At 42.2% G+C, this 27,284-nt stretch overlaps 1 protein-coding gene across 2 annotated transcripts in view; it reads left to right on the top strand.

Annotated features, from left to right (window-relative positions):
- The first annotated feature begins 8,812 nt into the window (after positions 1-8,812).
- Positions 8,813-27,284, top strand: part of LOC126234530 (brachyurin-like) — a 62,338-nt gene continuing 43,866 nt past the window's right edge. For both annotated transcript variants that reach the window (XM_049943225.1, XM_049943224.1), the window contains exons 1-3: positions 8,813-8,860; positions 15,300-15,375; positions 26,281-26,422. In XM_049943225.1, coding sequence (XP_049799182.1) covers positions 8,816-8,860; positions 15,300-15,375; positions 26,281-26,422 — 263 coding nt within the window. In that variant the 5' untranslated portion in view covers positions 8,813-8,815. The remainder of the gene's footprint in view (positions 8,861-15,299; positions 15,376-26,280; positions 26,423-27,284) is intronic.

The following is a 27,284-nucleotide window of genomic DNA, read 5'->3' on the forward strand; positions in this document are numbered from 1 at the left end:
GTCGATAAAATTGGTTCTGAACTGGGAATGCAACTCAGACTGCCCTTAACGTGGAATTTCATCCCTTCGTGACAATAAAGCTCGACCACAATTTGTTGTTTGTTAAAAACTGCAGCTTCCTCAACATCTCCACATATTGCGCGTGAATGGGTTCGAAACCTGGCCCAGTACTAAAGTTTTCATTATGTATTATCAAGCTCTAGCATGAGAACACCTATATACTGGTGGATAATAATTTTAATTTTTAATGTCTTTTCATTCGTTGGCAACACTAACGATATCTGACGTTGTTGACTCCCAGTGAGACACACAACTATTTGCGAGATCGCTGTAAGTTCAAGGATGTTATTCCGAGCTGCTGGTGGAGAAAAATTCGGTAGCTGACGTCTCTTTGTGTGTAGTCAACAACGGTATGTCTGGGGTTCAATTACCAGTCAGCACTGAACTCTTCGTCGTAGTATTTCTAGTTCAAACATGCTCACATGTCGCTGCTGGTGTAACAAACCCATGCTTAACGTTCGTGTTCTCTAGAATATAAGAGCGATAGCTGCCAGGTTGGAGTCCTGGGAAGTAAAAAATTAATGTTTCGTCTCGTCATTTCAGTTAAAACATCTTGCTACTGCCGAGAAAGTCCGAAATGTCACAGTTGATTGTGCTTCGATAACAATCCGATTAGGTTCTGGGTTCGAATTCCTGTCCAACACAAAGCTTTACCTCACGGAATTTCAAGTACGTTACTTGTGAAGAAGCAATATTTAACATCTCTCGTAGTTCGTTGACAGGGACAATAGACGCTGGGTTGGAATTCACGTCCGTTAAAAATGTTTACGTTATGTAATTTAAAGTTTATATTTATTAACTGATACTGTCTAAAATCGAGATATATCACTCTCTGTATGCCTAGTCAGGAATGACTGTTAGTTTCCGTCAGTCACTAAATCTTTGCTTAGTGTGCATGACCTTGGTTTGAATCCACATGCAGAACGAGACAGTTCGTCGTGTCATTTGGAGTTCATAGATATTCACAACTAGCAGCTCTTGAAAAACTTAAATTTTTAATGTCATTTTGTGTTAAATAATAAGTACGGTATGTTACCTTGAAGAGCAAATCATGAGTACGACGAACTTACTACGTGCGTTACCTACCTGACGTCATAATGAGAGTGGTAACATTTTAGGTACGTCATTTATTGTAATAAATGTGAGCTTACAAGCCTTAAGGACAGTCTTATCTGTGATGAGGTGTTCCCTGATATTTGTAGTATCGTGGTATTACTTTACATCTTGAGTTATTGCGATACAGGGCAGTGTTTTCTAGTGGTGATTTCTTTGAACCATTTTCAGTGGTCAAACGACTGTACCGAGGAGCGATTAGAGGACCTGCTTGACAGCTTCGTTGTGAGGGTTGTATGCGAATCAGGCGAAATGCAATTCAGGTCGTTCGGATACTTTTGAGCACGACTGTACATACAGGGTCCGGCAAAATGACCTCCCTTGTTTGCAGAGGCCATTGTGTGTCTTATGACAGAGGTACTGGTTTGAAGGGGGTACCGATCGAAAGCGGTGTAGATGCTATTTTCAGTAGGTGCAATGGTTTTGCTAGATGAGCATCGTGCATTTGCTGTGGAGGAGGACAATCGTAATGGTGGTTCTGTGAAAACTACCCAGCGAGCATTTCACATTCGGTTCGAACTTGGCTGACATTATTCTGTTCCTGATAGAAAAACTATTATAGGCTGAGTATGAAACTTAGCAGCTTCTAGGTCTACACTGCAAAGAAAATCTACTGGACGACATCGGACTTTACCAACGCCGGAAAATGTGGTGCGTGTGAGAGTGTCCGTCCAACAGTCTCCAAACCGTTCAGCACTTAAACTGAAGCTGCCCTGGGATTGCTTGATAGTAGTGCAAGAAGAATACTGTGCAGAGATCTTCATATGCACCCATGCAAAATGGCTGTTACCCATGAATTAAGTGAGAGAGATTTTGAAACTCGCAGAGTTGTGTGGAGGAAATTCTTCAGAACATTCCCCTTGGTGCTCTTTTGACTTCTTCTGATGAGGCCCACTGCTACTGTAAATAAATAAAACTCCGCTGCGAGGGACAGAAAGCCCTCAGGAGTCCCGCGAACGACCACTTCACATCTACGGTGTGACCGTTTGGTGTGGCGTTGCTGAAAACTGTTTGTGGCATTATTTTTTGCAGAAGATGGCGTAACGATAACGGTTACTTCAGATCATTACTGTCACATGATAGAGACCTTCCTCGGACCTAATTCAGACCAGTTTGTTAGGGACTAGAAGTCTGGTTCCAACAAGATGGAGTCACGGGTACACTTTTCGGCGTTCTCTGGAAACTTTGAGGGAACTGTTTCTTGGACGTTTCCTCTCGTTAAGAGGAGGGAAACTTAAACGGACCAGTGTACAAAGATTGCACCACAGCCCTGGAAGCACTTAAGCAGGAAGCCACCCACGAAGCGGCTGTCACTTCATCGGAAACGACACGAAGAACTATGGGCAACTCCACGGAAAGGCTTTGTCATTCTGTCACCATTGGAAGACACCATTTACCGGACATAAGATTTAAAACGAACTAACGTAAAATGGTACAGTATTTTCTGTTCACAAGTAAAAATATATTCTCTGTATCTTTCTTTGTTTGCTTGTAACTACCTTTGGAAATACGGGAGGCCTTTTTGCCGGACCCTGTATATGTTTGTACGGTGAATGTGTATACACATAGCATTAAAGACTATAGCGCTACGTATGCTTTTCAGGTTACGGGCTAGAGGGACATGTTGGCAGTTCAAAGGCTCCGTTGAGCGACGCACCGCAGGTCCAAGTTGGTCGGATTAGCACTGCTTCAGCTTCATTACCTGCTGATTACGCTTCAGCTTCAAGCATTAATTACGCAAACGACGCTGGCCTACATACTGGAGCTAAACTTTCAGGCAAAGGACTTGACACCATACTTCAGAGTCAGTGGGAACCTCCTGCTGAATACAAAGTTTCCACATTCATATCGCAACAAGGAAGGGAAAGTTTAAAAGCGATATTCGGAAAAAGAGCACATAAATACATAGAAATCATGGTTAGCTTTGTCACCGTCACACAAGGATTAGTTTGCAATGCATGTTGTTACTTTCGCGCCTGCTCTTACTCATCACGGAGGAATGAAGCTGAACACACTAGTGATCGTACTGCCGACAAAATTCTCTAAGGTTATTAGGAAAAGACGGTGACTTGAAACAAATACCATAGCAAAATGCTTTATCCTCGACAAGCATTTGAACGTGCTGACGAACTTATGATTTCTTAAAAAAAAAAAAAAAAAAAAAAAAGGACACCCACAGAGTGAAAAGAGCAAAACGAAACCGAAAAAAGTTGTAATTTTCTTTGCAAATCGTTATTTTCTTGGGAGGCAGAACATACCTTTTAGATAGCATCGTGACGATGACGCTGTTTTCTCAAAATAAATCTAGTGAAGGTAACATAAAGAAACTGATGAAACTACGTGTCGAAGAACGTGAAAATACGACATTAGCGACACAGTATAACAATGATAGCAAAGGATGTATATTTCTTAGTAAAACTGCACAAAATGGCTTGATTGAACGCCTTGGGGAACAAATTGTTACGCAAATACAACCCTAGAAAACGGATTCTACAATGTTGGGATTGATGGCACCAGTAGTCACAAAACTCTGCGACAACTTTTCTGGGATATATTTGCCAAGATATGATTAGAGAAGATTTCATAGGTTTTATCAGTACAACAGAGCCAGAAAAAAAATTGTGTAAACAAACTCCCAAAGTTCACCACAAACGAAAAGTAGGCAAAGGACTTCTAGTGACAGTGATCAACAGGAGTCTGTTGAATATGACAAAGATGGCAATATTTGTGACAAATAGAAAACAGACGAAGAACATAAAAGTCCCTGAAAGGCTGGAGTAAAATTAGGTAAAGCTGTGTTAAACTCTCTGAGACGTCTTGACCTTAGTAACTGCATTGGTATTGCAACAGATGAATGCTCTGTCATTAGTTCCGAAGTTGTGGGAGCAGTTCCTATAGCGAGGAAAGAATGCAACAATGCTGAACGAAAACCTTGTTTTTTTTATCATTCTTTAAACCTTTATATTTTCAAGTGCTCTGACATGTAGTTTGTGCAAGTATTGCGAAACTCAGAAGAAGGAGGTTAGTGTTTAAGGTCCCGTCGACAACGAGGTCATTAGAGACTGAGCACAAGCTCGGATTGGGAAAGGATGGGAAAGGAAATTGGCCGTGCCTTTTCAAAGGTAACATCCAGGCATTTGCCTGAAATGATTTAGGGAAAGCACGGAATACCTAAATCAGGATGGCCGGAGACGGGTTTGAACTGTCGTCCTCCCGAATGCGAGTTCAGTGTGCTAACCACTACACCAGCTCGCTCGGTAATAAACTTAGCTGGGATGATTACAGAGGTTATCCCTTCATGTATGGCTTCGCGAAAAAGAAATGCTGCACTCGCCAAGCATGTAGGGAACCAGCTAGTGAAACAAGATGAGTAGAAAGGCATCTGTATGTAGACAGAGTTGAAAAAATCGTGCCACGCCTTGAGGAAATTTCGCAATGGTCACATTTTTTTCAAGTAACAGCTCAAGCTTAGTACCCTTTATATTCAATTAGTAATTGGGAATTCATCGTAATTTTCGTGTGCCCTGCTGATATGCTCAGCCCAACATTAACTCTCGACGGGTTATCAAAACAACTGAGATTCCGACAGATACTTCCTTGGTTTGGAAATCAAAGCAAGAAAATGCGGCTGGCGAATTCATCCTGTTGTACGATCAAGCTAAAAAACCGAAAGCACCACTCAAACACCCAGAATCACATCTCGACAAGTTAAAAGGCCTAACGCTGCCCTATCAAGTACGGAAATTTATTTTAGAATTAATGTTTTTATCCCTGTTCTTGACACAATAAACATCGATCTAGAAAATAGACTCTCTAAAGATATCTTACAGTCTCAACACATTTCTACTAAAATTCAACCCATCTTCAGAAAGGCCCATGGAGTCAGTGATTAGCGACGCAAAAGCTCTGGCTACGAAGTACTACAGCGTTATTTCGGGGGGTGAACGTGACAGCATTTCTAAACAGAGGGCAGAGAACAAGCTGTGGTTGGTAAAAGGAAAATGGAAGATGTAAACAAACACGTCCGCCAGGTTATGCAGTTGAGTCTTTGCAGTTTTGCTTTCCAGAAATTTACCCTTCAATTAGATTTTCAATGTCGATCATTTCTTCCCTTTCTATGTCAGCTGCAACAGCAGAAATTTCTTTCTCGACAGTGAAACTCGTTAAGACTTGGTTGAGAAACTGTTGGGGCAAAACTGCTTCACAAGACTTGCTTTGTTGTATATCCATGGAGACATCACTATTAATAAACAAAACAATATGTGCATATAGGTGTTTATATTGAGAAGGGCAGAAAGAACAGAAAAGATATTATTTCTTAATTACAGGTAACATAATGCCAATTGATCTTCCGTGATTTGAAAGATAGATTAATTAACATTCACACTCTTAAATTACTCTTCAATTTTTTTAAAAAATTAAGAAAGTGTAAATCATATGGTAATATGCATGAAACACCTCTAATATATACTGTACGACTAGATAGTTAGAGAGAAAAATATAAACACTATAATTGTTTTGTAAAAGTATTCTTTATGCCAGATTTTAACCACACATTGTGTTAAAAACAAAGAGTATCACATTAAAATAACTGTTTTATGCATCTTCAATTAAGCTTTGAGTTAATTTAACGGTGTAATGTCATTCACACTCTTTACATTCTCCTTCTTTCGAGATATTAAATTTATTAAATTTTTGTTTGCACTAGGTTTCAAGATGAGTACATGGGGACTACATAGTAGGCCTCAGACCACACAAAACGCTAACTTGACTGAACACTACTGAACTTTGGACATTAGCTCTGCCGTCAGAATGGGGAGCGAACCTTGTTTTTACGTTAGTCGAGAAATCCAGGATGATCTGGAGACCGTGGAAAAACACGTGCTCCGTAAAATGAACACGAGAACTAATGGGTTGCAAACTTGCTCTACAAAAGATTAGGAACTTAACAAGTGAAAGTAAAATGCAAAACATCTGCATCACAGACAATCGAGGGAAACTTTTGTTCATAGGAAAAACAAAAGAACGATGATGAACACCGCAGTGCAGTTAGTATATGTTGTTGCAGAAGCGGTGCTGGTCCAAGAAGTCCGTTTGGATCGGGAAATTGGAAGATTGCCTTTGTTCCGTGCCCTAGAGCCAGTCCTTCACAGTTAAGGGAACGTTTGGGGCGAGTGTTATTTGTCAGTGCTACCAACCCCTAAACTGAAGCTACGCTGCTTATTAGCGAAAATATATCGCACGTTCGGTGCACCAGGATACGAAATGCACTGGCAAGCATACTACGCTTGCGTCAAATTGCGTGAAATGAAAGCTACTGGGCACCAAATTTCGTTTGGTGTCCTGGGTATTCCGTAGAACATTTCTACGAACAAAGATTCCACTCGATTGTTTGTTATGTAGATGTTTTGTATTTTCCTTTTACTTATTAAGTCACTAAAGTTTTTTAGAGCAAGTTTCCAACCCATGACTTCTCTTGTTCAGTTTACGGAGCACGTGTTTTTCCACGCTCTTCAGATCATTCTGGGTTTCTCGACTAATCTTCAAAACAAGGTTCGCTCCCCATTCTCACCTCAGAGCTAATATCCGAAATTCACTAATGTTCAATGAAGTTAGCGTTTTGTGTGGTCTGAGGTCTACTATGTTGTGCCCATGCACTCATCTTGAAACATAGTGCGAATAAAAATGTAATATCTCGAAGAAAGTACAATGTAAACAGTGAGAATGACATTACACCGTTACAATAACTCAAACACGTAAATCCACTTCATTTAGTGGATATTTCGTGGAGTGTCCCTAATGGACAAGTTTCAGGGTCATCCAACTGCGTCAGCGTTGTAGGAAACCAACGCCTGTCGCCAGGCTGCACCCTCGGCAGCAATGTTGAATTTTTACGCTGATGTGAGGTTAGAGAAACTTTTCACAGTGGGCATGACGGCGTTCAGGACATTAGATGCTGTCCAGAGTGTCTGCACCTGTTTCAGAGATGGTGCTGTGACACCTCTTACCCGGTAAAGCGAACTGCAAACCGGGTCAGTGTAGGAATACCGTCGTGTTTATCCACGAAAACACTGGGGAGGAGTTGTAATAGAGCACATTCCAACACTCATCCAGTAATAGCCACACTACACGTCTATACGACAGTGCCCTGCATCCACAATAATTAAACACCGAGACGTTCTTCTTTTGCAACATTTTTCATAGTGTAATGTTTATGAGTCCACGTTTTGTCTGAATAAACCACTGTTTCTTTATTTCTGATGCTTCATGTCTTCGAAGACGTTGAATGTAGTATGCATTTTGGAAACTGGCTCTAACCACTATGGGACTTAACATCTGAGGTCATCAGTCCCCTAGACTTAGAACTACTTAAACCTAACTAACCTAAGGACATCACACTCATCCATGCCCGAGGCAGGATTCGAACCTGCGACCGTACCAGTAGCGCGGTTCCGGACTGAAGCACCTAGAACCGCTAGAACACATTTTGGAAACTGTATTGTCTTTTACGCACACATGGCATCTCTCATCTTTAGACCTTAAAAACTAAATCTTGTAAACAGAATCTTCTCTTTTTTTCTCTCTCCGAGTAACCTTACTACGAGGAGACTTCGAAATGTGAGATACGCATGTCCTCCCACGCTAAGTGGGAGGACATGGGTGGCGCATTGTCAGAAGAGAGTGTTTCATGCAAACACAATTCTGCAATTGCAGATTTTCCAACAACGAGGACATTTACACACACTTTCTCGAATAGATCAGTGACCAACGATCAGATTTCTGTCGTCGAGGAACTGAAAGATTGGTGGAACGCTCCAATTGTTGTTTACCGAGAGTGGGTGGTTATATGAAAAGTAGTGTCATGTATCTATGTGTCACTTTAAAGTCTAGTGCACCTTTCAACAGAAGTTACTTGGTCTGCGACAATAATGTGTAACTTACTTTTAAAGAAACCACGTAACTTTAAAGTCCAGTTCTCACAAAGTTATTATTTCTTCGTATTATTGGTAATCGCAGAAATTTCTGCCTAGTAACATAATTGTTCATATCCTTAATGGAATATTTGCACTATATGGAACATCTCGTACAAGTTTCTGAGTTTCATGCCATTTTTTAAACAATGTACCTAGTAGTCAGGAGAGGGGACAACGGGGATTAGGCCTACTGAGACGCTAGTAACGAAAGTTCATCTATGCCATGTGTGTAGCTCCGAGTACTGGTTCAAATAATCTAAATTTTAGTTGGTTGTGATAAATCTGATCTTCAAAATGGTGAGTAAGGTAAACGTTTAACTGAAATAATGCAGTATGGACTTAATTTGACGCTTTACTTGTATCTCAACATTTTTGTTGTGCGACTGGCACACCTTACAGAAAGAGCGTCATGTGCTTGTCATAGGAATGTGCAAATGAACCTTTGGTCTTTCTTATCATGTGTTGCAACATCGGTGTAACTAATCGATGTGTCAAGATGCGTGAAGACGTTTTCAAGATCCTCGTATTTCTCAAGTACCTACTCAATAGTATCTGTTGTTGTTGGCGGGTTTTTACCGAAGGCCAGCCATCTGTGTAAAGAGATTTGCGATTCGCCGCACACGTATATAAAGCTAACAGCGCGCCCGACCCGCGCAGTCGCCGCAGCCATGAAGACGACGCCTGTTCTCGCACTCGCGGCAGCTCTTGTCCTGGTGAGTGCGGCGACAACAAGCCCGTCATGTCTAACTGTTCTGCAGTCGCTGTCTGCTGAGGACGGCAAATGAAGTGTTTAATGCACAGTTTATTTTGCTCTTAAATCAAACAGTCCTCATATACAATGAAGAGCCAAAAAACTAGTTCACCTGCCTAATAACGCGTAGGGCCCACGCGAGCAAGCATAACTGCCGCAACACGTCGTGTAATGGACACAACTAATGTCTGAAGTAGTGCTGGAAGGAAATGACACCGTGAATCTTGCAGCGCTGTCCATAAATCCGTAAGAGTACGAAGGGGTGAACAGCACGATGCAAGGCATCCCAGATATGCTCAATAATGTTAATGTCTGTGGTGTTTGGTGGCCAGCGGAAGTTTTTAAACTCAGGAAAGTGTTCCTGGAGCTATTCTGTAGCGATCCTGGACGTGTGGGATGTCGCATTGTCCTCCTGCAATTGCCCAAGTCCGTCGAAATGCACAATGGACATGAATAGATACAGGTGATCAGACTGGAGGCTTACGTACTTGTCACCTGTCAGAGTCGCATCTAGACTTATCATGGGTCCCATATCACTCCAACTACAAACGCCCTACACCATTACAGAGCCTCCACCAAATTGAACAGATCCTGCAGACATGCATGGAGTCATGAGGTTGTCTCCATGCCCGTGCAAGTCCATCCGCTCCATAAAATTTGAAACGAGATCCGTCCGACCAGGTAACACGTTTCCAATCATCAACGGTCCAGTGTCGGTGCTGACGGGCCCGGGTGAGGCGTAAAGACTTGAGTCGTGCAGTCATCAAGGGTCAAGTGTGGGACGTCGGCTCCGAAAGCCCATATCAGTGATGGTTCGTTGAATGGTTCGCATGCTGACTCTTGTTGATGGCCCAGCATTGAAATCTGCAGCAATCTGCGAAAGACTTGCACCTCTGTGACACTGAACGATTTTCTTCAGTCCTCGTTGGTCACGTTCTTGCAGTATCTTTTTCCGGCCGTAGCGATGTCCGAGATTTGATGTTTTACAGGATTCCTGATATTCACTGTAAACTCTTGAAATGATTGTAAGCGGAAGTGCCCATTTCATCGCTACCTCGGAGATGCTGTGTCCCATCGCTGGTGCGCCGACTATAACACCATGTTCAAACTCACTTAAATCTTGATAACCCGCCACTTTAGCAGCAGTAACCGATCTAACAACTGCGCCAGGCACTTGTCTTACATTGTATTTTCGTACTGAACCCACATGAAACAATTACCCTGATATCCAGAACAGGGAAATATGCTCTCTAGTAATTACTTTCAGACACAAATATTGTAGTCTGCATGAGAAACCAAATGTTTTATTCTTGAAACGTAAAAACATCTGCATATGTAAAATAGGAAAAGGCCTAAAAAGTATTTTCCTCACTACAACAACACAAAGGCGAAGTTTTAAACGTACCAAATATATCATTTATTTTTGTTAATCGTAGTTCAGTCCATCAGCCCCAAAAAGAATGAGAATCAGAAACTCCGTCTGAGCAGGAAGGTCTAACGGTACCGACGACTGCCGTGTCATCCTCAGACAACAGGCGCCACAGGATGCGAATATGGATGGGCGTGTGGTTAGCACACCTCTCTCCCGGCTGTTGTCAGTTTCCGTGACCAGAACCGCTACTTCTAAGCCAAGTAGCTCCTCAACTGGCCTCACAAGGGCTGAGCGCACCACGCTGGCCAACTGGACGCGGCAGACCCGGACAGTCACCCGTTTAAGTTGTAGCCCAACTCCACAGCGCTTAGCTTCCACGATCTGATAGGAACTGGTGTCACCACTGCGGCAAGGCCATTGATATAAGAATCAGAGCAACATATTACACTAATCGCCATTAAAATTGCTACACCACGAAGAAATGCAGATGATAAACGGGTATTCATTGGAGAAATATATTACACTAGAACTGATATGTGATTACATTTTCACGCAATTTGGGTGCATAGATACTGAGAAATCAGTACCCAGAACAACCACCTCTGGCCTTAATAACGGCCTTGATACGCCTGGACATTGAGTCAAAGAGCGCTTGGATGGCGTGTACAGGTACAGCTGCCCATGCAGCTTCAACACAGTTCATCAAGAGTAGTGACTGGCGTATTGTGACGAGCCAGTTGCTCGACCACCATTGACCAGACGTTTTCAATTGGTGAGAGATCTGAAGAATGTGCTGGCCAGGGTAGTAGTCGAACATTTTCTGTATCCAGAAAGGCCCGTACAGGACCTGCAACATGCGGTCGTGCATTATTCTGCTGAAATGTAGGGATTCGCTCGAATGAAGGGTAGAGCAACGGGTCGTAACACATCTGAAATGTAACGTCCACTGTTCAAAGTGCGGTCAATGTGAACAAGAGGTGACCGAGACATGTAACCAATGGCACCCCATACTGTCACGCCGGATGATACGCCAGTATGGCGATGACGAATACACGCTTCCTATGTGCATTCACCGCGATGTCGCCAAACACGGATGCGACCATCATGATGCTGTAAACAGAACCTGGATTCATCCGCAAAAATTACGTTTTGCCTTTCGTGCGCCCAGGTTCATCGTTGAGTACTCCATCGCAGGCGCTACTGTCTGTGATGCAGCGTCAAGTGTAACCACAGCCATGGTCTCCGAGCTGATTGACAGTCCATGCTGCTACAAACGTCGTCGAACTGTTCGTGCAGATGGTTGTTGCCTTGCAAACGTCCCCATCTGTTGACTCAGGGATCGAGACGTGGCTGCACGATTCGTTACAGCCATGCGGATAAGACTGCTAGTGATACGAGGCAGTTGGGATCCAGCACGGCGTTCCGTATTACCCTTCAGAACCCACCGATTCCATTTTCTGCTAACAGTCTTTGGATCTTGAGCAACGCGAACAGCAATGTCGCGATACGATAAAGCGCAATCGCAATAGGCTACAATCCGACCTTTATCAAAGTCGGAAACGTGATTGTACGCATTTCTGCTCCTTACACGAGGCATCATAACAACGTTTCACCAGGCAACGCCGGTCTATTGCTGTTTTTCTATGAGAAATCGGTTGGAAACTTTCCTCATGTCAGCACGTTGTAGGTGTCGCCACCGGCGCCAGCCTTGTGCTCTGAAAAGCTAATCATTTGCATATCACAGCATCTTCTTCCTGTCGGTTAAATTTCGCGTCTGTAGCATGTCATCTTCGTGGTGTAACAATTTTAATGACCAGTAGTGTAAAAAGCATTGTCGCCAAACAAAGTGCTGTTATGAGATAGTAGCTTCGCACCACGGCGGTACACACTGTTGCACAGTTACACACACACAGATATATATGCTGTGAGTATTCCTAGTTCCTTTAATAAGTGCCTGCAAGATGATTTTGGCTGGGTTCCAGCTATTATTCTGATTGCAAACTTTTGTTCAATGAACACTATTTTTCCTTACTGATGAATAATCTTAAAATGTGATGCCATAAGAAAGTAGCAAGTGAAACCTGGCATAGTAAACTAATTTACTGATACGTTTCTCACCAAAATTTCCAATAACCCTAACTACGTAAGTAGGTAAACTCAAATGTTTCAGTAGATCATCAGTCTGTTTCTTCCAGTTCAATCTCTCATCAATGCACACATCCTAAAATTTTGGATTGCATTGCCTAACCTACAGACTTCTGGTCTCGCTCTGTATTTGTTAATGGTGTTACGCCATTTACTTTACAGAACTGTACGTACTGTTTTTCATTAAAATTTAATGAAAGTCAATTTGCAAAGAATCACTTAATAATTTTCTGAAATACATTAATTACAATGTCCTTGGCTGATTCTGGTATCTGACTGTGATTACTATACTTGTACCATTACCAAAAGGAACTAGCTTTCCACCTTCATGAATACAGAGCGGCAAGTCATTAATGTATATTAGTTAGCAGGAAAGGGGTAATAAATTAAAACGACATACATGATGTGCTAGTTTTTTCACGCGTCTCAGTATTTGGCGTCGTATCTCCTGAAGAATGTGTCGTACAATGACATATTTTTGTAGGTATATTTAGTGGTATATGTAAATACTGTTTGCATAATTTGTCGCTAATACAGTCAGCAGTAAAGAATTAGTAGCTTAAAAGTAAGGCTCAATGCGATAGTTTCACTTTATGAACAGCGCATATTTAGTAAGCGATAAATGTTTTTTTTTTCTTTCTAACGCGCTACCACTCGTTTCTTGTGTGTGTTTTGTTCAAGTGTGGTTTTCGCGAGTACTTTTCAACCTCTCAATGTGGAGTTTCGAGGTAAGCGGGTAGGGAGACCTATCAGTGTTAATGTGTGCAACGGAGTGACTCATAAATACCCCCTGTGGCTAGTGTTAGAGCACAAATTAAAACAATCATCCTATCAGTAAAAGAAGGAACAAGGATAAACTATAAAGCTACTTTAATTTAAGACGACCTTGAAATCTGGCCCTGTCTTCTATAAATAACCCCTGTGGTTAATACTAGAGCACAAATTAAAACAATCATCATATCAGGAAAAGAAGGAACAAGGGTAAACTTTCGCATTTATTATATATATAAGATTTACTCTATGAAACTGATATTGTAATGTACAAGGGCGATCAAAAAGTTTTCGTTCTAAGGCCACAATAACACGTTGTCTATATGTCGGTGCTCATATATCCATATGAGTCACATTGGGTTACATACCGATTGCAGCGAAGTGCTCAGACGGAAAGTTATGGCATTAGATCAAGGTGGCTATTTAGTTTCCTTTAACTAAGAACACGAATAATTCATACGATCTACACCTACATCCATACTCTCCAAACCACCGCCAGGTGCATGGTACAGGATATGTAACGTTGTACTTGGTAATTCGGTCTCTGCTCGTTCCATTTATGGATGGTGCACGGGAAGAGTGACTTCTGAAATCCCCCTGTGCACTCTATAGTATGTCGGGTGCTTTGGTACGTTCCTAGATTCCTCAAGCAATACTGGTCCATGAAATATTGTAATGGAAGCTTTCTGGGGACAACTGGCATCTAAACTGAAGCATCTACGAGATCAAGTTTTACAGCGTTTTCATGACGCTCTCAATCGAGTAAAACAAACCCTTGACTATTCGGCGAAGCGGGGTGGGGTGGGAGGGGGGGGGGGTGAGGACTGATTCCCTATAGTTTATGTACCTACAATGTTTCCGCCGTTTTCTCTAAGGTATCCAGCTTGCTTGAATAGTGGCCTCTCATTTAGATCTGCACGAAATTCGACATAGGAAATTGTATTCGAGGTAGTTAAGTATTGGTAATCACTGAAACTGACTCACATTTCATTATTCAGTGGGGATTAATTTATTCCGAATAGACATAATTTTACCTAAGTTTGGAAATGAAGGTCGCTTAACAATATGTGTTATAAAGTACTGAACATATTACTGTCTTAAATTCTAGTGTCCTTACCGAAACATTCCACATTTAGAACCAGTAACTATAATTTGCTAACAACTTTTGTAAATTACAGAAGGCATTGGACCATATCTGCGTCTGATGTGGCGTCAATCTTGAAATCTCTCTCTGTATTATTTCGTCGAATAACTAATATTTCTTGATTGGCGACTCCATGGCGTGTTGTGTGCATCACGACCAAATAGTGGATAGAACTGGAAGGAAAATCAGCATTGGCCGTATTTTGTTGTTTTATTGTCAGCAAAATCGATTTTTGGTCAATTAGTGACCATCCTCAGTGTTGTAATGTACAATAAAAATTGGTAGGCACTGGTATAAAGCTATAACCACAAGCTTAGAGCGATCACATAAACATAATGTGATCGCTCTAAGCTTGTGGTTGTAGCTTGGTACCAGTGCCTACCAACTTCAATTGTATATTACAGCACTGAGGATGGTCACTAAGTGACCGAAAATCGATTTTGCTGACAATAAAACAACAAAATACGGCCAATGCTGATTTTCCTTCCAACTAATATTTCGTTATTTGACTAAGTTGATTTTTGAACAGTCTCCTCTCACAGTATCTCCTCTCACAGTACCAACTGCCACTGTACTTTCAAACTATCTGCTATGTACAAATAAGGGAAGATGTTGCCAAGATGCTGGTTTGCATGAAGTAATTTCTTGGAACCGTATCGCAGAAACTACCATTTTCGCCTCAGTTGTCTTCATTTCTTCTGAGCTATTTGCGCTTAATGATGTCATGGAAAACAGAGTAGCCTCTTATGAATTCGACCTCAAGATATTGGAACACTCGTAAGTTAGTTACTTGCGAAAGACTGCTAATGAACAACGTGTTTGCACCTGTTACGAACAGACGAAGATCACATTGCACAGTGAGAGAGAGAAGATTGTTTTTGTGGATTATTTGCACAGCGAGAGAGAGAAGATTGTTTTTTGTGGATTACCTGCAGTGTCCTGTGCTGACCGACAACTCTTGCGTTGCAGGCCTCCGACGCCAGGAGACTGGAGGCAAATGCACGTCCCAGGAAGCTCCCGTTTTCTGCTGCCAGGAAGGCCCCAGGTAACAACACACTTTTCGCACATAACATGGTTCACACCTTGTCTCGTGCAGTTATCTCTAGACATCTAGATACGCTGCCTCACAGCTGTTAAAAATTATTTCTGCAAGATTTAATCATGTACTTGGAGGCATATTTGATTATTTCATCGAAGTCGAGGTTTCTAGAGAACTGGCGCTCTGCCTAAAGTGATTTGTGGAAATCACAGAAGCCAAAACTCACTTCGGCCAGACGATGATTCGAATACCGCTTCTACCTGATACGAGTTCGCTTTTCCAACTACTCCAACATATTCAGATCACAGCACCTATAGAATTCAAACGTCTCTCGTTCTTTCTGTGAAAAACCATTTCTTGCTCATTTTTTTCAGGGAACAACGTGAAATTTACAATGATGTCTTTTCCTTATAATGGCCGACCTTAGGCCAGCAGTGTATGTATTGTAATTTCTTATAGGCCTGCCCTTGAACCTTACTAAATATTTTACTTTTAATCAGTCTTTATAAAAACAATGTATGTATTAAATAGGCCATGAATATGTATTATTTCTTCCCAGACTAAAACCTAGCTTCCACTGCTCCCTCGTCAACACGAACGTCAGTAACTGTTGTCTGTATTATTCAGAAAAAACGGGAATTGTAAATTATTGAAAACGCGCTGCATTTGATATCTGCAACTGAGAAAGAAAACTGGATGCGAAAGAACCAGTTCGGATGCGCGGGAATGCATTAGAAGAAGAGAATAAATGAAAAGACTTAAGGAACGTAAGTTCCAGGTTAGGAAAACGAATGACGAAAAATGTGTTACAGCGTCACGTGCGATAAGATAAAGTAGTAACAAATTTTATTTCATTTTACACAATTACAAATAATCATTCTCGAAGGTGTTTTTTTATGTAAGAGGGCGTACTGGAAAGTCTCTGAATTTTTTATGGGAAAACTCTTAAAAACATTTAAAGAAAACAAATCGTACTAACATTGTACAATGTTGTTCATGGCTACGAATTTGTTTCTCAACATAGTCACCCTAGCGACGAAAACATTTCTCTCAACGAGAGGCCTGTTGACCCCGTCAGTGTAGTGTTTGACTTTCATAACGGAACCGTAACCTCACGTCTGGGTGCACCACTTCATCACTATCAAAGTGAAGTCCTCTAAGGTGTGCTTTAAGATTGGCAAACAGAAGAAAATTGGATGAGGTCAAGTCGGAGCTGCAAGGGGGACGATCGATTACAGTGAATGCCGGACATTTGCCACACTTGCCCCTTCGCCAGGTAGCTTGAGTAGCGATCCCTCAGGTAAGGGACGCCCATCCCCGCACTACCTCTGTCCGCTTTCAAACCGCAGTCTCCTCATCTTACTCGATACAACCAGTACGTAAGGGACCTTCTTACTCGACATCTTGGCCAAATATAGAGCTTCCTTTCCGAAATCGAAATATTTATAACTTTTGGAAAGCGAAAGCAATAACGGCGATTATGTCAGTATGTAATTAGTTCTGCCAACTATGAATATAGATTCTTCTGTCTGTACGGTAGCTTCCGTTAACGCTTACTGATTGCAATAGAAACAGCCCATCGGCATGGGAGCAACAAGAAAGGAACGATGTAACGAGAATGCGAATGAACGCTAATCATTTCTTTTTCATCACTGCATTTGTGCCTACTTTAATTACTACAACTGCATACCCAAAAGACAATAGGGGAAGAATAAATGGGTATGTGAATGTTTGAAAAGAAGAACGACATACTCCATATTAATTTACTCTCTAAAAACATTAGTTAACAACGTGTATGTTCAAAACATAACTGAAAACACGTTCACTAATTAGAGATAAGAACATCTGTGATTGACATATCATATAAAGTCTACTTACAATTTTAAAATGTTAGAAATAAGGAAATGAAGTAATACAGAATGCTACGCTTGTAACGTACGTTGTTGTTCTACATTATTTAGCTCTGGTATTTACAGGGTCACAAAGAAAGCGTCTTAGCCTCTGGAGGGAAAAGCCGTAATTGTAATTATCTGCACTACTACAGAAACAAGAAGGACAACTTAAGGAAAAATAATGTAAACTCACAATCGACTTTGAAGCAGATAGTTCCTGTGACTTAGTATGGGCAGAGGTTATATTCGACAACCGGAATAAAGTAATAACTGGCTCCTTTTACCGACCACCTGTGTCACATGAAATAGTTGCTGAACAGTTGCTGAACTTGAATCTCATCACAAATAAGTACCCTACTCACACAATTATAGTTGGCAGTTACTTCAATCTACCTTCTGCATGTTGACAAAAATACATTGCCGGCCGCGGTGGTCTAGCGGTTCTAGGCGCTCAGTCAGGAACCGCGCGACTGCTACGGTCGCAGGTTCGAATCCTGCCTCGGGCATGGATGTGTGTGATGTCCTTAGGTTAGTTATGTTTAAGTAGTTCTAAGTTCTAGGGGACTTATGACCACAGATGTTGAGTCCCATAGTGCTCAGAGCCATTTGAACAAAAATACATTTTCATACCCTATTGTAAATAGAAAACAACTTCCGTAATTGTTCTAAATGCTTTTTCAAAAATTATTTTTAACAATTAGTTCACGAGACCATTCAAATTGTAAATAGTTACGAAAACACACTTGACCTCTTAGCCACAAATAATCCTGAGCATCACGACGGATACAGGGATTAGTGAACATGCAGTCGTACCGAGGCTCACGTCCGTAACAGAGAAATTCACCAAAACTAAACGCGAAATATATCTATTTATAAAAGCAGCTAAAAATTCGGGTGACGTCTGTCTAAGAGATAGTCTCCAATCCTTCCAAACTATGTAAATGAAGACCATATGTGGCTTTAGTTCAAAGAAATAGTATCAACAGCACTCGAGATATTCATACCAAATAAATTAATAAGAAACGGAACTGATCCCCCATGGTACACAAAACACGACAGAAAGCTGTTGCAGGAGCACCGCAAAAGGCACGTATAATTTAGACGAACGCAAAATCTCCAAGATTGGTGAAGTTTTACTAAGGCTAGAAATTTGGTGTGGATTTCAATGCGAGATGCAGTTAATAGTTTCCACAACGAAACTCGCTCTAGAAATGTGGCAGAAAATCCAAAGTTATACTGGTCCCATGTTAAGCAAACCAGCGGAAAGGCTCAGTAAGTACCTTCACTGCGCGACAGCGACGGTAATGTTACTGATGACGGTGCCACTAAAGTAGAGTTAGTAAATACATTTTCCGAAATTCCTTCACCAAAGAAGATGAAGTAAATATTCCAGAATTCTAAATGAGAACAGCTGCAAACATAATTTAGAAGTAGATACCCGTGGTGTTGCAAAGCAACTGAAATTACACTGTCAGTGACAGAGGAAATGATCAAATATCTTTTCAAAAAGTCTCTAATGTATAAGAAAAGTAGGTCTAATACATTTGTTTCTGATGTTCTTTAGTAACAATTAATTTTCAGTAGTAAGCGCCTTACTTTTACTGACCTCTTTAAAGCCAATCAACAATTTAGTAAGAAATTTTAATTTTTAAAAGACTTTATCTAAATGTACTTAAGCAGATTACATCTACTATAAATGTTAGCAGCTAAACTTAAATAAAAAATATTTGAGGTGCCAAAATTGTCAACCTTAGGATCAGATCAGTTTTGGGATGTCAATTTAGGTGCAATTCAAAGGTTCAGTGCCCATTTTCTTTTACAAAAGCGTATACTATCAGTTTAACAAACCATGATATTTTAGGTGATAGTTGCGATTCTAAAGCTTCAGAAAATTATTTTAGAACTCACAATTATTTAATAGTATGGCCATAATATTGGAAGGTAGAAAAAAATTATCTTAACATGACAACAATAGGGATACTTTTGTGAGGCTTGAAACACTTTTTAATTTTTACATTAAAGGCTGATTCTCATCACACTTTGCACAGGCTTTGGACCGTGAAAATGATAAATGACGATTTACCATTCTGGCGTGTGTAAAATCAGCCTAAACACGCTGAACTAATGTACACTCTATTTACAATTACAACTTAATATTAGCTCCCATAATGCTGCTTCAGTGTTTTGATAATTTTATCTCAGTAATCTGCGAGGACTCAGTGGTCTTCATAGTTTTTTAAAACATTATTTTTAACATATTTTAGTCCAGTTTCTGAATATGGGCAATGGCTTTCAAGCAAGGGCTAATGTTGCCAGTCTCTTCATAATTCTTTATGATTCTATCCTGTCGTCCAGCTTCAAGTACTTCTTCTTCCTCTTCTTACCTTCAAGATTCATTTCCAGTGTCATGTACATGCAGTTTGTGAGCTCTGCATCCTTTTTCAAGCACTCCACCAAATAGTTGATTCCATGGTGAGGGTTTCCAATAATACTATTTATTTTGTTGTGCCACCCTTCAACAGCATTCGTCGTTCGGTGCCTTTTTCTGTAACAGTCCCACATTTCTATTGCGATATCCTCATTCTCTAGCCAGTTATCCACAAAGTAGTCAAAAAATTGAGAGAATCTTCCGTTATCAGGAGCTTCTGCATGAATCTCAATCCATCCATTGCTTATGTCCTCCAGTTTTACAACTGCCAGCGCTGCACACGTGCTGACGTTAAGTCTTAAATCCTCGTTCTAGCGGTACTCCTCAGTTAGACCGAGAACTCGAATTCTTCTCCATAAACTCTTCTTCATATGGGCCGGCCGCGGTGGTCTCGCGGTTCTAGGCACGCAGTCCGGAACCGCGTGACTGCTACGGTCGCAGGTTCGAATCCTGCCTCGGGCATGGATGTGTGTGATGTCCTTAGGTTAGTTAGGTTTAAGTAGTTCTAAGTTCTAGGGGACTGATGACCACAGCTGTTAAGTCCCGTAGTGCTCAGAGCCATTTGAGCCATTTTTTTTTCTTCATATGGAAATAGAATCCATTTATTTCAGTTGTGGGAAAAACTTGACGAATGGCCAATATTGCAGCTGCCTCAAAGTCCACTTTTACTTGTTTAGGACACCACTCAGAGACTGCCTATTTTATCAGACGAAACAAACGAACATACGTGTCTTTCTTCTTATTAGGGAGCAGTGCAAATACAGTAGGAAGAATGTTTGTTTCTTGAATTGGGCCTCCTAAGTCTAAATGTATGGTGTATATCTGTGCAAACTGCTTGCTGCATCTCTTAAATGTTCCATCCATAAAAAAATGGGAACATGTTTTTAAATTTTCTTTTCCTTTGCTTCCACTAAAAATCATTATTCTCACCTCTAATCTATCGTCTTCCAGAAGAAAACTACTGCCATCTCCATTTTTAATAGATCTTCAAGAAGATCAATTTCATAAGAGTTCTTAGGCTCTTGTTGGTTCCCTCGCTCTTGACTCCATCGACGACGCATGGTTCTCTTCATAGATTCTGAATTAGGCATCAGTGTAACAAAGTCATAAACTTTATTATGTAGATTTCCCATTTCATCCTCGTGTATCTCCGATAAGTGTGTAGTTTCTTCTCGAGACCTTCTCTTCGCCCTTTCCTCCTGCTTTCTCACATTCAGAGCCGCATCGTCAGGTGGTCCACAGAGATGTTCTAATACGTTCAACACTTCTCCGTTCCTCGAAAGCAGCTTTCCCTTGCAATGATCCGCTTTTCGGCGTAAGCACATCCATGTAACAACACCTTCTTTAGATTCCCTCTGTTTAAGATACGTGTAACCTTTGTAATGAGCAGGAGGCCTGCCCTTGTTCGTTGTAATAACTTCCATACTGATGGTCACGTTAGGAACTTCGAAAGCAAACTGGGCGGGCGGGTGAGGAGCAGGAGGAAGAGGACGAGGAGGGGGGGGGGGGGGGGAGAGACAAGGGACCCAACCCTCCGGAGCAGGTATAATCGTGACAAATGTCCGGACACCATTACAGTGACCCCAAGGCGTCGTCTGCTGCAGATGTCACAGGGCTCTTGTGCGCTCTGGCTTAAGAAGACGGTGCTCCACGTGTGGACGAACCCTTCGAATTCGTATTTCCCTTTTCTGGGTGTCACGTAGTACACCACTTACATAGTTGCTTTACACACCGCCATGTTACACGCTACAATTCGGAGCCCTCTATCAGTAGTGGGTTGCATCTTGTCAACGAACCGGGAAAGTTCATCGAGCAATATTCATGACACGCGATACCTCAACTGATACTGAGAACACAGCAAAAAAGTCGGAGTCATTAGTATTTACCGCACTTACTAATAGTAACAAGCTTTTCATTACGTATTAGCAATGCTCTCAGAAACAAAGCAAACAAAGTTCTATTCGCTTAGCATCGACAATATCTACATGTTTTTTAAGAAAGTCGAACTGATTACTGGCATATCTTCAATGTAGATGAATCTCGTGACGTGGAGCACTTAGTAAGGCACTGGATTCGCACTCGCGAAAACCAGTATTCACATCTACACACATCGAAAAAAGTTACGAGAGTTCCGGAACCTGTACAGAAAATTGGAATAGAGATCGACATAAACATCATTTCCGCCCTTTTTATTGCTCATGAAAACCACACATTCCATGTTGTACCACCATACAGCGAGACCTTCAGAGGTGGTGGTCCAGATTTCTGTACACATCGATACCTGTAATACCCAGTAACACGTCCTCTTGCATTGATGCATGCCTGTATTCGTCGTGGTATACTATCCACAAGTTCATAAAGGCACTGTTGGTCCCGATTGTCCCACTTCTCAACGGCGATTCGGCGTAGATCCCTCAGAGTGGTTGGTGTGTCACGTCGTCCATAAACCTTTTCAATCTACCCCAGGCATGTTCGATAGGGCTTATGTTTGGAGAACATGCTGGCCACTCTAGTCGAGCGACATCGTTATCCTGAAGGAAGTGACTCACAAGATGTGCACGATGGGGGCGCGAATTGTCGTCCATGAAGACGAATGCCTCTCCAATACGCTGCCGATATGGTTGCATTGTCGGTCGGAGGATGGCATTCTCTTATCGTACAGCCGTTACGGCGGCTTCCATGACCACCAGCAGCGTACGTCGGCCCCACATAATGCCACCCCAAAACAGCAGGGAACCTTCACCTTGCTGCACTTACTGGACGGTGTGTCTAAGGCGTTCAGCCCGACCGGGTTGCCTCCAAACACGTCTACGACGATTATCTGGTTGAAAGCATATGCGACACTCATCGTTGAAGAGAACATGATGTCAATCCTGAGCGGTTCATTCGGTATGTTGTTGGACCCACCTGTACCGCGCTGCATGGTGGCTGCAAAGATGAACCTCGCCCTGGACATTGGGAGTGAAGTTGCACGTCATGCAGACATTGCGCACAGTTTGAGTCATAACACGACGTCCCAAGGCTGCACAAAAAGCGTTATTCAAGATGGTGGCATTGCTGTCAAGGTTCCTCGGAGCCATAATCCGTAGGCAGCGGTCATCCACTGCAGTAATAGCCCTAGGGCGGCCTGAGCGAGGCATGTCATTGGCAGTTGCTGTCTCTCTGTAGCTCCTCCATGTCCGAACAACATCGCTTTGGTTCACTCAAAGATGCCTGGACATTTCCCTTGTTGAGAGCCCTTCCTGGCACAAAGTAACAATGCGGACGCTATCGAACCACGGTGTTGACCATCTAGGCATGGTTGAACTACAGACAACACGAGCCGTGTACCTCCTTCCTGGTGGAGTGACTGGAACTGATCGGCTGTCTAACCCCCTGCGTCGAAAAGGCGCTGCTAAGGCATGGTTTCTTACATCTTTGGGAGGGTTTAGTGACATCTCCGAACAATCAAAGGGACTGTGTCTGTGATACAGTATCAACAGTCAAAGTCCATCTTCAGGGTTTCTGAGAACCAGGGTGATGAAATATTTTTTGATGTGTGTATGAATTACTCTGCTTGAATTTAGGGGTTATTCGGTAGTTGCACCGCAGAATTCCTTATTTCTCTCTACAGTTATATTCTACCCCTAAAGCCCAATGTGTCTAGTGCAACTTAAACTCGAACTTTCATTCCATCGTCCGTCCAGTAATCAAATTCAACTGGCACTGAGAGATGCTTCCGTAGGCGCTGTGGTATCAGATGGGATGAAATGAGCTACCATCAAAGCGTTTGCCCAATTCTGGTAGTTAGTGCCTTAAACACTAATATTACGATTGCCTTAGTAGCGTGGTGGTCACTACTAAAAAATGAAGTAGCTGTGTTCGGTGCCGTATCGTTGACTAAACCTTCAGTGACGTGTTTGCGAACAAGCGTGACACCTTGTCTACATCTACATCTACATGGATACTCTGCAAATCACATTTAAGTGCCTGGCAGAGGGTTCATCTAACCACCTTCACAATTCTCTATTATTCCAGTCTCGTATAGCGCGCGGAAAGAATCAATACCTATATTTTTCCGTACGAGCTCTGATTTCCGTTATTTTATAGTAGTGATCGTTCCGCCCTATGTAGGTCGGTGTCAATAAAATATTTTTGCATTCGGAGGAGAAAGATGGTGATTGGAATCTCGTGAGAAGATTCTGTCGCAACGAAAAAAGCCTTTCTTTTAATGATTTCCAGCCCAAATCTTGTATCATTTCTGTGACACCCTCTCCCATATTTCGCGATAATACAAAACGTGCTACCTTTCTTTGAACGTTTTCGATGTACTCCGTCAGTCCTACCCGGTAAGAATCCCACACCGCGCAGCGGTATTCCAAAAGAGGACGGACAAGTGTAGTGTAGGCAGTTTCCTTAGTAAGTCTGTTATATTTTCTAAGTGTCCTGCCAATAAAACGCAGTCTTTGGTTAGCCTTCCGCACAACATTTTCTATATGTTCTTTCCAATTTACGTTATTCGTAATTGTAATAACTAGGTATTTAGTTGAATTTACGGCTTTTAGATTAGACTGATTTATCGTGTAACCGAAGTTTAACGAGTTCCTTTTAGCACTCATGTGAATGACCTCACACTTTTCGTTATATAGGGTCAACTGCCACTTTTCGCACCATGCAGATATTTTTACTAAATCGTTTTGCAGTTTGTTTTGATCTTCTGATGACTTTATTAGTCGATAAACGAAAGTGTCATCTGCAAACAACCGAAGACGGCTGCTCAGATTGTCTCCCAAATCGTTTATATACACTACTGGCCATTAAAATTGCTACACCAAGAAGAAATGCAGATGATAAACGGGTATTCTTTGGACAAATATATTACACTGGCACTGACATATGATTACATTTTCACGCAATTTGGGTGCATAGACCCTGAGAAATCAGTACCCAGAACAACCACCTCTCGCCGTAAAAACGGCCTTGATATGCCTGGGCATTGAGTCAAACAGAGCTTGGATGGCGTGTACAGGTTCAGCTGTCCATGCAGTGCCAACACGATACCACAGTTCATCAAGAGTAGTGACGCGTATTGTGACGCGCCAGTTGCTCGGCCACCATTGACCAGACGTTTCCAATTGGTGAGAGATCTGGAGAACGTGGTGGCCAGGGCAGCAGTCGAACATTTTCTGTATCCAGAAAGGCCTGTACAGGACCTGCAACATGCGGTCGTGCATTATCCTGCTGAAATATAAGGTTTCGCAGGTATCGAATGAAGGGTAGAGCCACGGGTCGTAACACATCTGAAATGTAACGTCCACTGTTCAAAGTGCCGTCAATGCGAACAGGAGGTGACCGACGGGTGATACGCCAGTATGGCGATGACGAATACACGCTTCCAATGTGCGCTCACCGCGATGTCACCAAACACCCATGCGACCATCATGATGCTGTAAATAGAACCTGGATGCATCCGAAAAAATGAGGTTCTGCCATTCGTGCACCCAGATTCGTCGTTGAGTACACCATTGCAGGCGCTCCTGTCTGTGATACAGCGTTAAGGGTAACCGCAGCCATGGTCTCCAAGCTGATAGTCCATACTGCTGCAAACGTCGTCGAACTGTTCGTGCAGATGTATTGCGAAGTCCCCATCTGTTGACTCAGGGATCGAGACGTGGCTGCACGATCCGTTACACCCATGCGGATAAAATGCCTGTCTTCTCGACTGCTAATGATACGAGGCCGTTGGGATCCAGCACGGCCTTCCGTATAACCCTCCTGAACCCACCGACTCTGCTAACAGTCATTGGATCTCGACCAACGCGAACAGCAATGTCGCGATACGATAAACCGCAATCGCGATAGGCTACAATCCGACCTTTATCAAAGTCGGAAACGTGATGGTACGCATTTCTCCTCCTTACACGAGGCATCACAACAACGTTTCACCAGGCAACGCCGGTCAAGTGCTGTTTGTGTATGAGAAATCGGTTGAAAACTTTCCTCATGTCACCATGTTGTAGGTGTCGCCACCGGTGCAGAACTTGTGTGAATGCTCTAAAAAGCTAATCATTTGTATATTCCAACATCTTCTTCCTGTCTGTTAAATTTCGAGTCTGTAGCATGTCATCTTCGTGGTGTAGCAATTTTAATGGCCAGTAGTGTAGTTACGTAATTGTGGCAAATCAGTAAACTCCCATGCTACCCAATCGTTGACAATCAATCGAGCAGATAATTCTTACAAGACCGAAAGGTAGGGTAAATGTTGATACGCATCGTGATCATTGTAGTCATTATAGGCTGCAACGTATCATATTGACGAAACAAGCACTACGAAATTGCAGTGCCTGTGTTGTGAAGAAGTTCGATGCGATATTCTTTCGAACATGTGGTGGGGCTAGCCATTGGCCGTGGTCGGGTAGCTGAGGTTAAAGCGACCGCGACTGCTCGCGTAAAGCGGGAAATCCGGTTTCGACTCCCGGACCAGTACAATTTTTCACTGCTGGAGGTGGCTCATACTCGCAACTGCTAGTACATTTCAGACGGGTTACAAGGTCTTGCTATGTACTGCACTGACACTTGCCTTGCCCAGACTGAGACTCGCCCTGCCTGCAGGGGGTCGCATCGTTGGAGGCTCCGACGCTGCGGAGGGCCAGTTCCCCTTCCAGGCGGGCCTCATGATCGACGGCGCCGGTTTCTGCGGCGGCTCCCTCATCTCCACCACCGCCGTCCTCACCGCTGCGCACTGCGTCGACGCGTAAGTAGACACACTTTTCTCTATTTCTTATATTTTCCTCATGAATATTCTCAGAAATTGTATACTCAAATTAAGGCCTGTGTTTCATACCGGCAGACTTCTCTTGGCTAGGAATGACCACTTTTCCCTGTATATCCTCCTTGCTTCGTCCGTCGTGGGTTATTTTGCTTCGAAGAATTCCTTACCTTCATCTACTTGGTAACCAATTTTGATGTAATGTGTTTCGCTATTCTCATTTCCACTGCTTCTCACTACATTCGTCTTCCTCCAGTTTACTCTCAATCCATTTTCCGCACTCATTAGGCTGTTATTTCCATTCCACGTGTAACCTCCCCCTCACTTGTCGACCTTAATGACAGTAACAATTAAACCGCGTGTACCTAACAGAAATTTGGGAAAAGCAATCGTCACCGAAGTTAACCTATCGGTAAAGAGGGAGGAAAGGGTTACATGTAAATGAAAGGAAAAATGCAAATCAAACTGGTGGAAATTAATATTGAAAAGGGGTAAAGTTAATAAAGAAAGTAAATGTGCGGTCGTTACGTTAACAATTAATTGGCGTTAATTAGATATTTGAGATCTGGGGAAAATTACGGTCGCCAGTCCTATGGACAACTACTATAATAACTGAAAACGAAAGATTAATGCACATATATTTAGCACTAAAAGCGTGGCAACTGAAGGTTGACACGTGTTGTGTGAAAACTGAAAGTTTGTCAGAAGTAATAAATTTCGCTACACTCTTACTTCATTTAGCAAAAGAATTAATAAAACCGAAAAATTAAAAGTTAATTTAGTGACTGAAATTAATAGTGAACTTTGTTTCTGAAGCACTACGAAATTCAATAAAAAAGGTTAGTCT

Source organism: Schistocerca nitens, chromosome 2 (assembly GCF_023898315.1).
Source record: "Schistocerca nitens isolate TAMUIC-IGC-003100 chromosome 2, iqSchNite1.1, whole genome shotgun sequence".
Classification (NCBI taxonomy): domain Eukaryota; kingdom Metazoa; phylum Arthropoda; class Insecta; order Orthoptera; family Acrididae; genus Schistocerca; species Schistocerca nitens.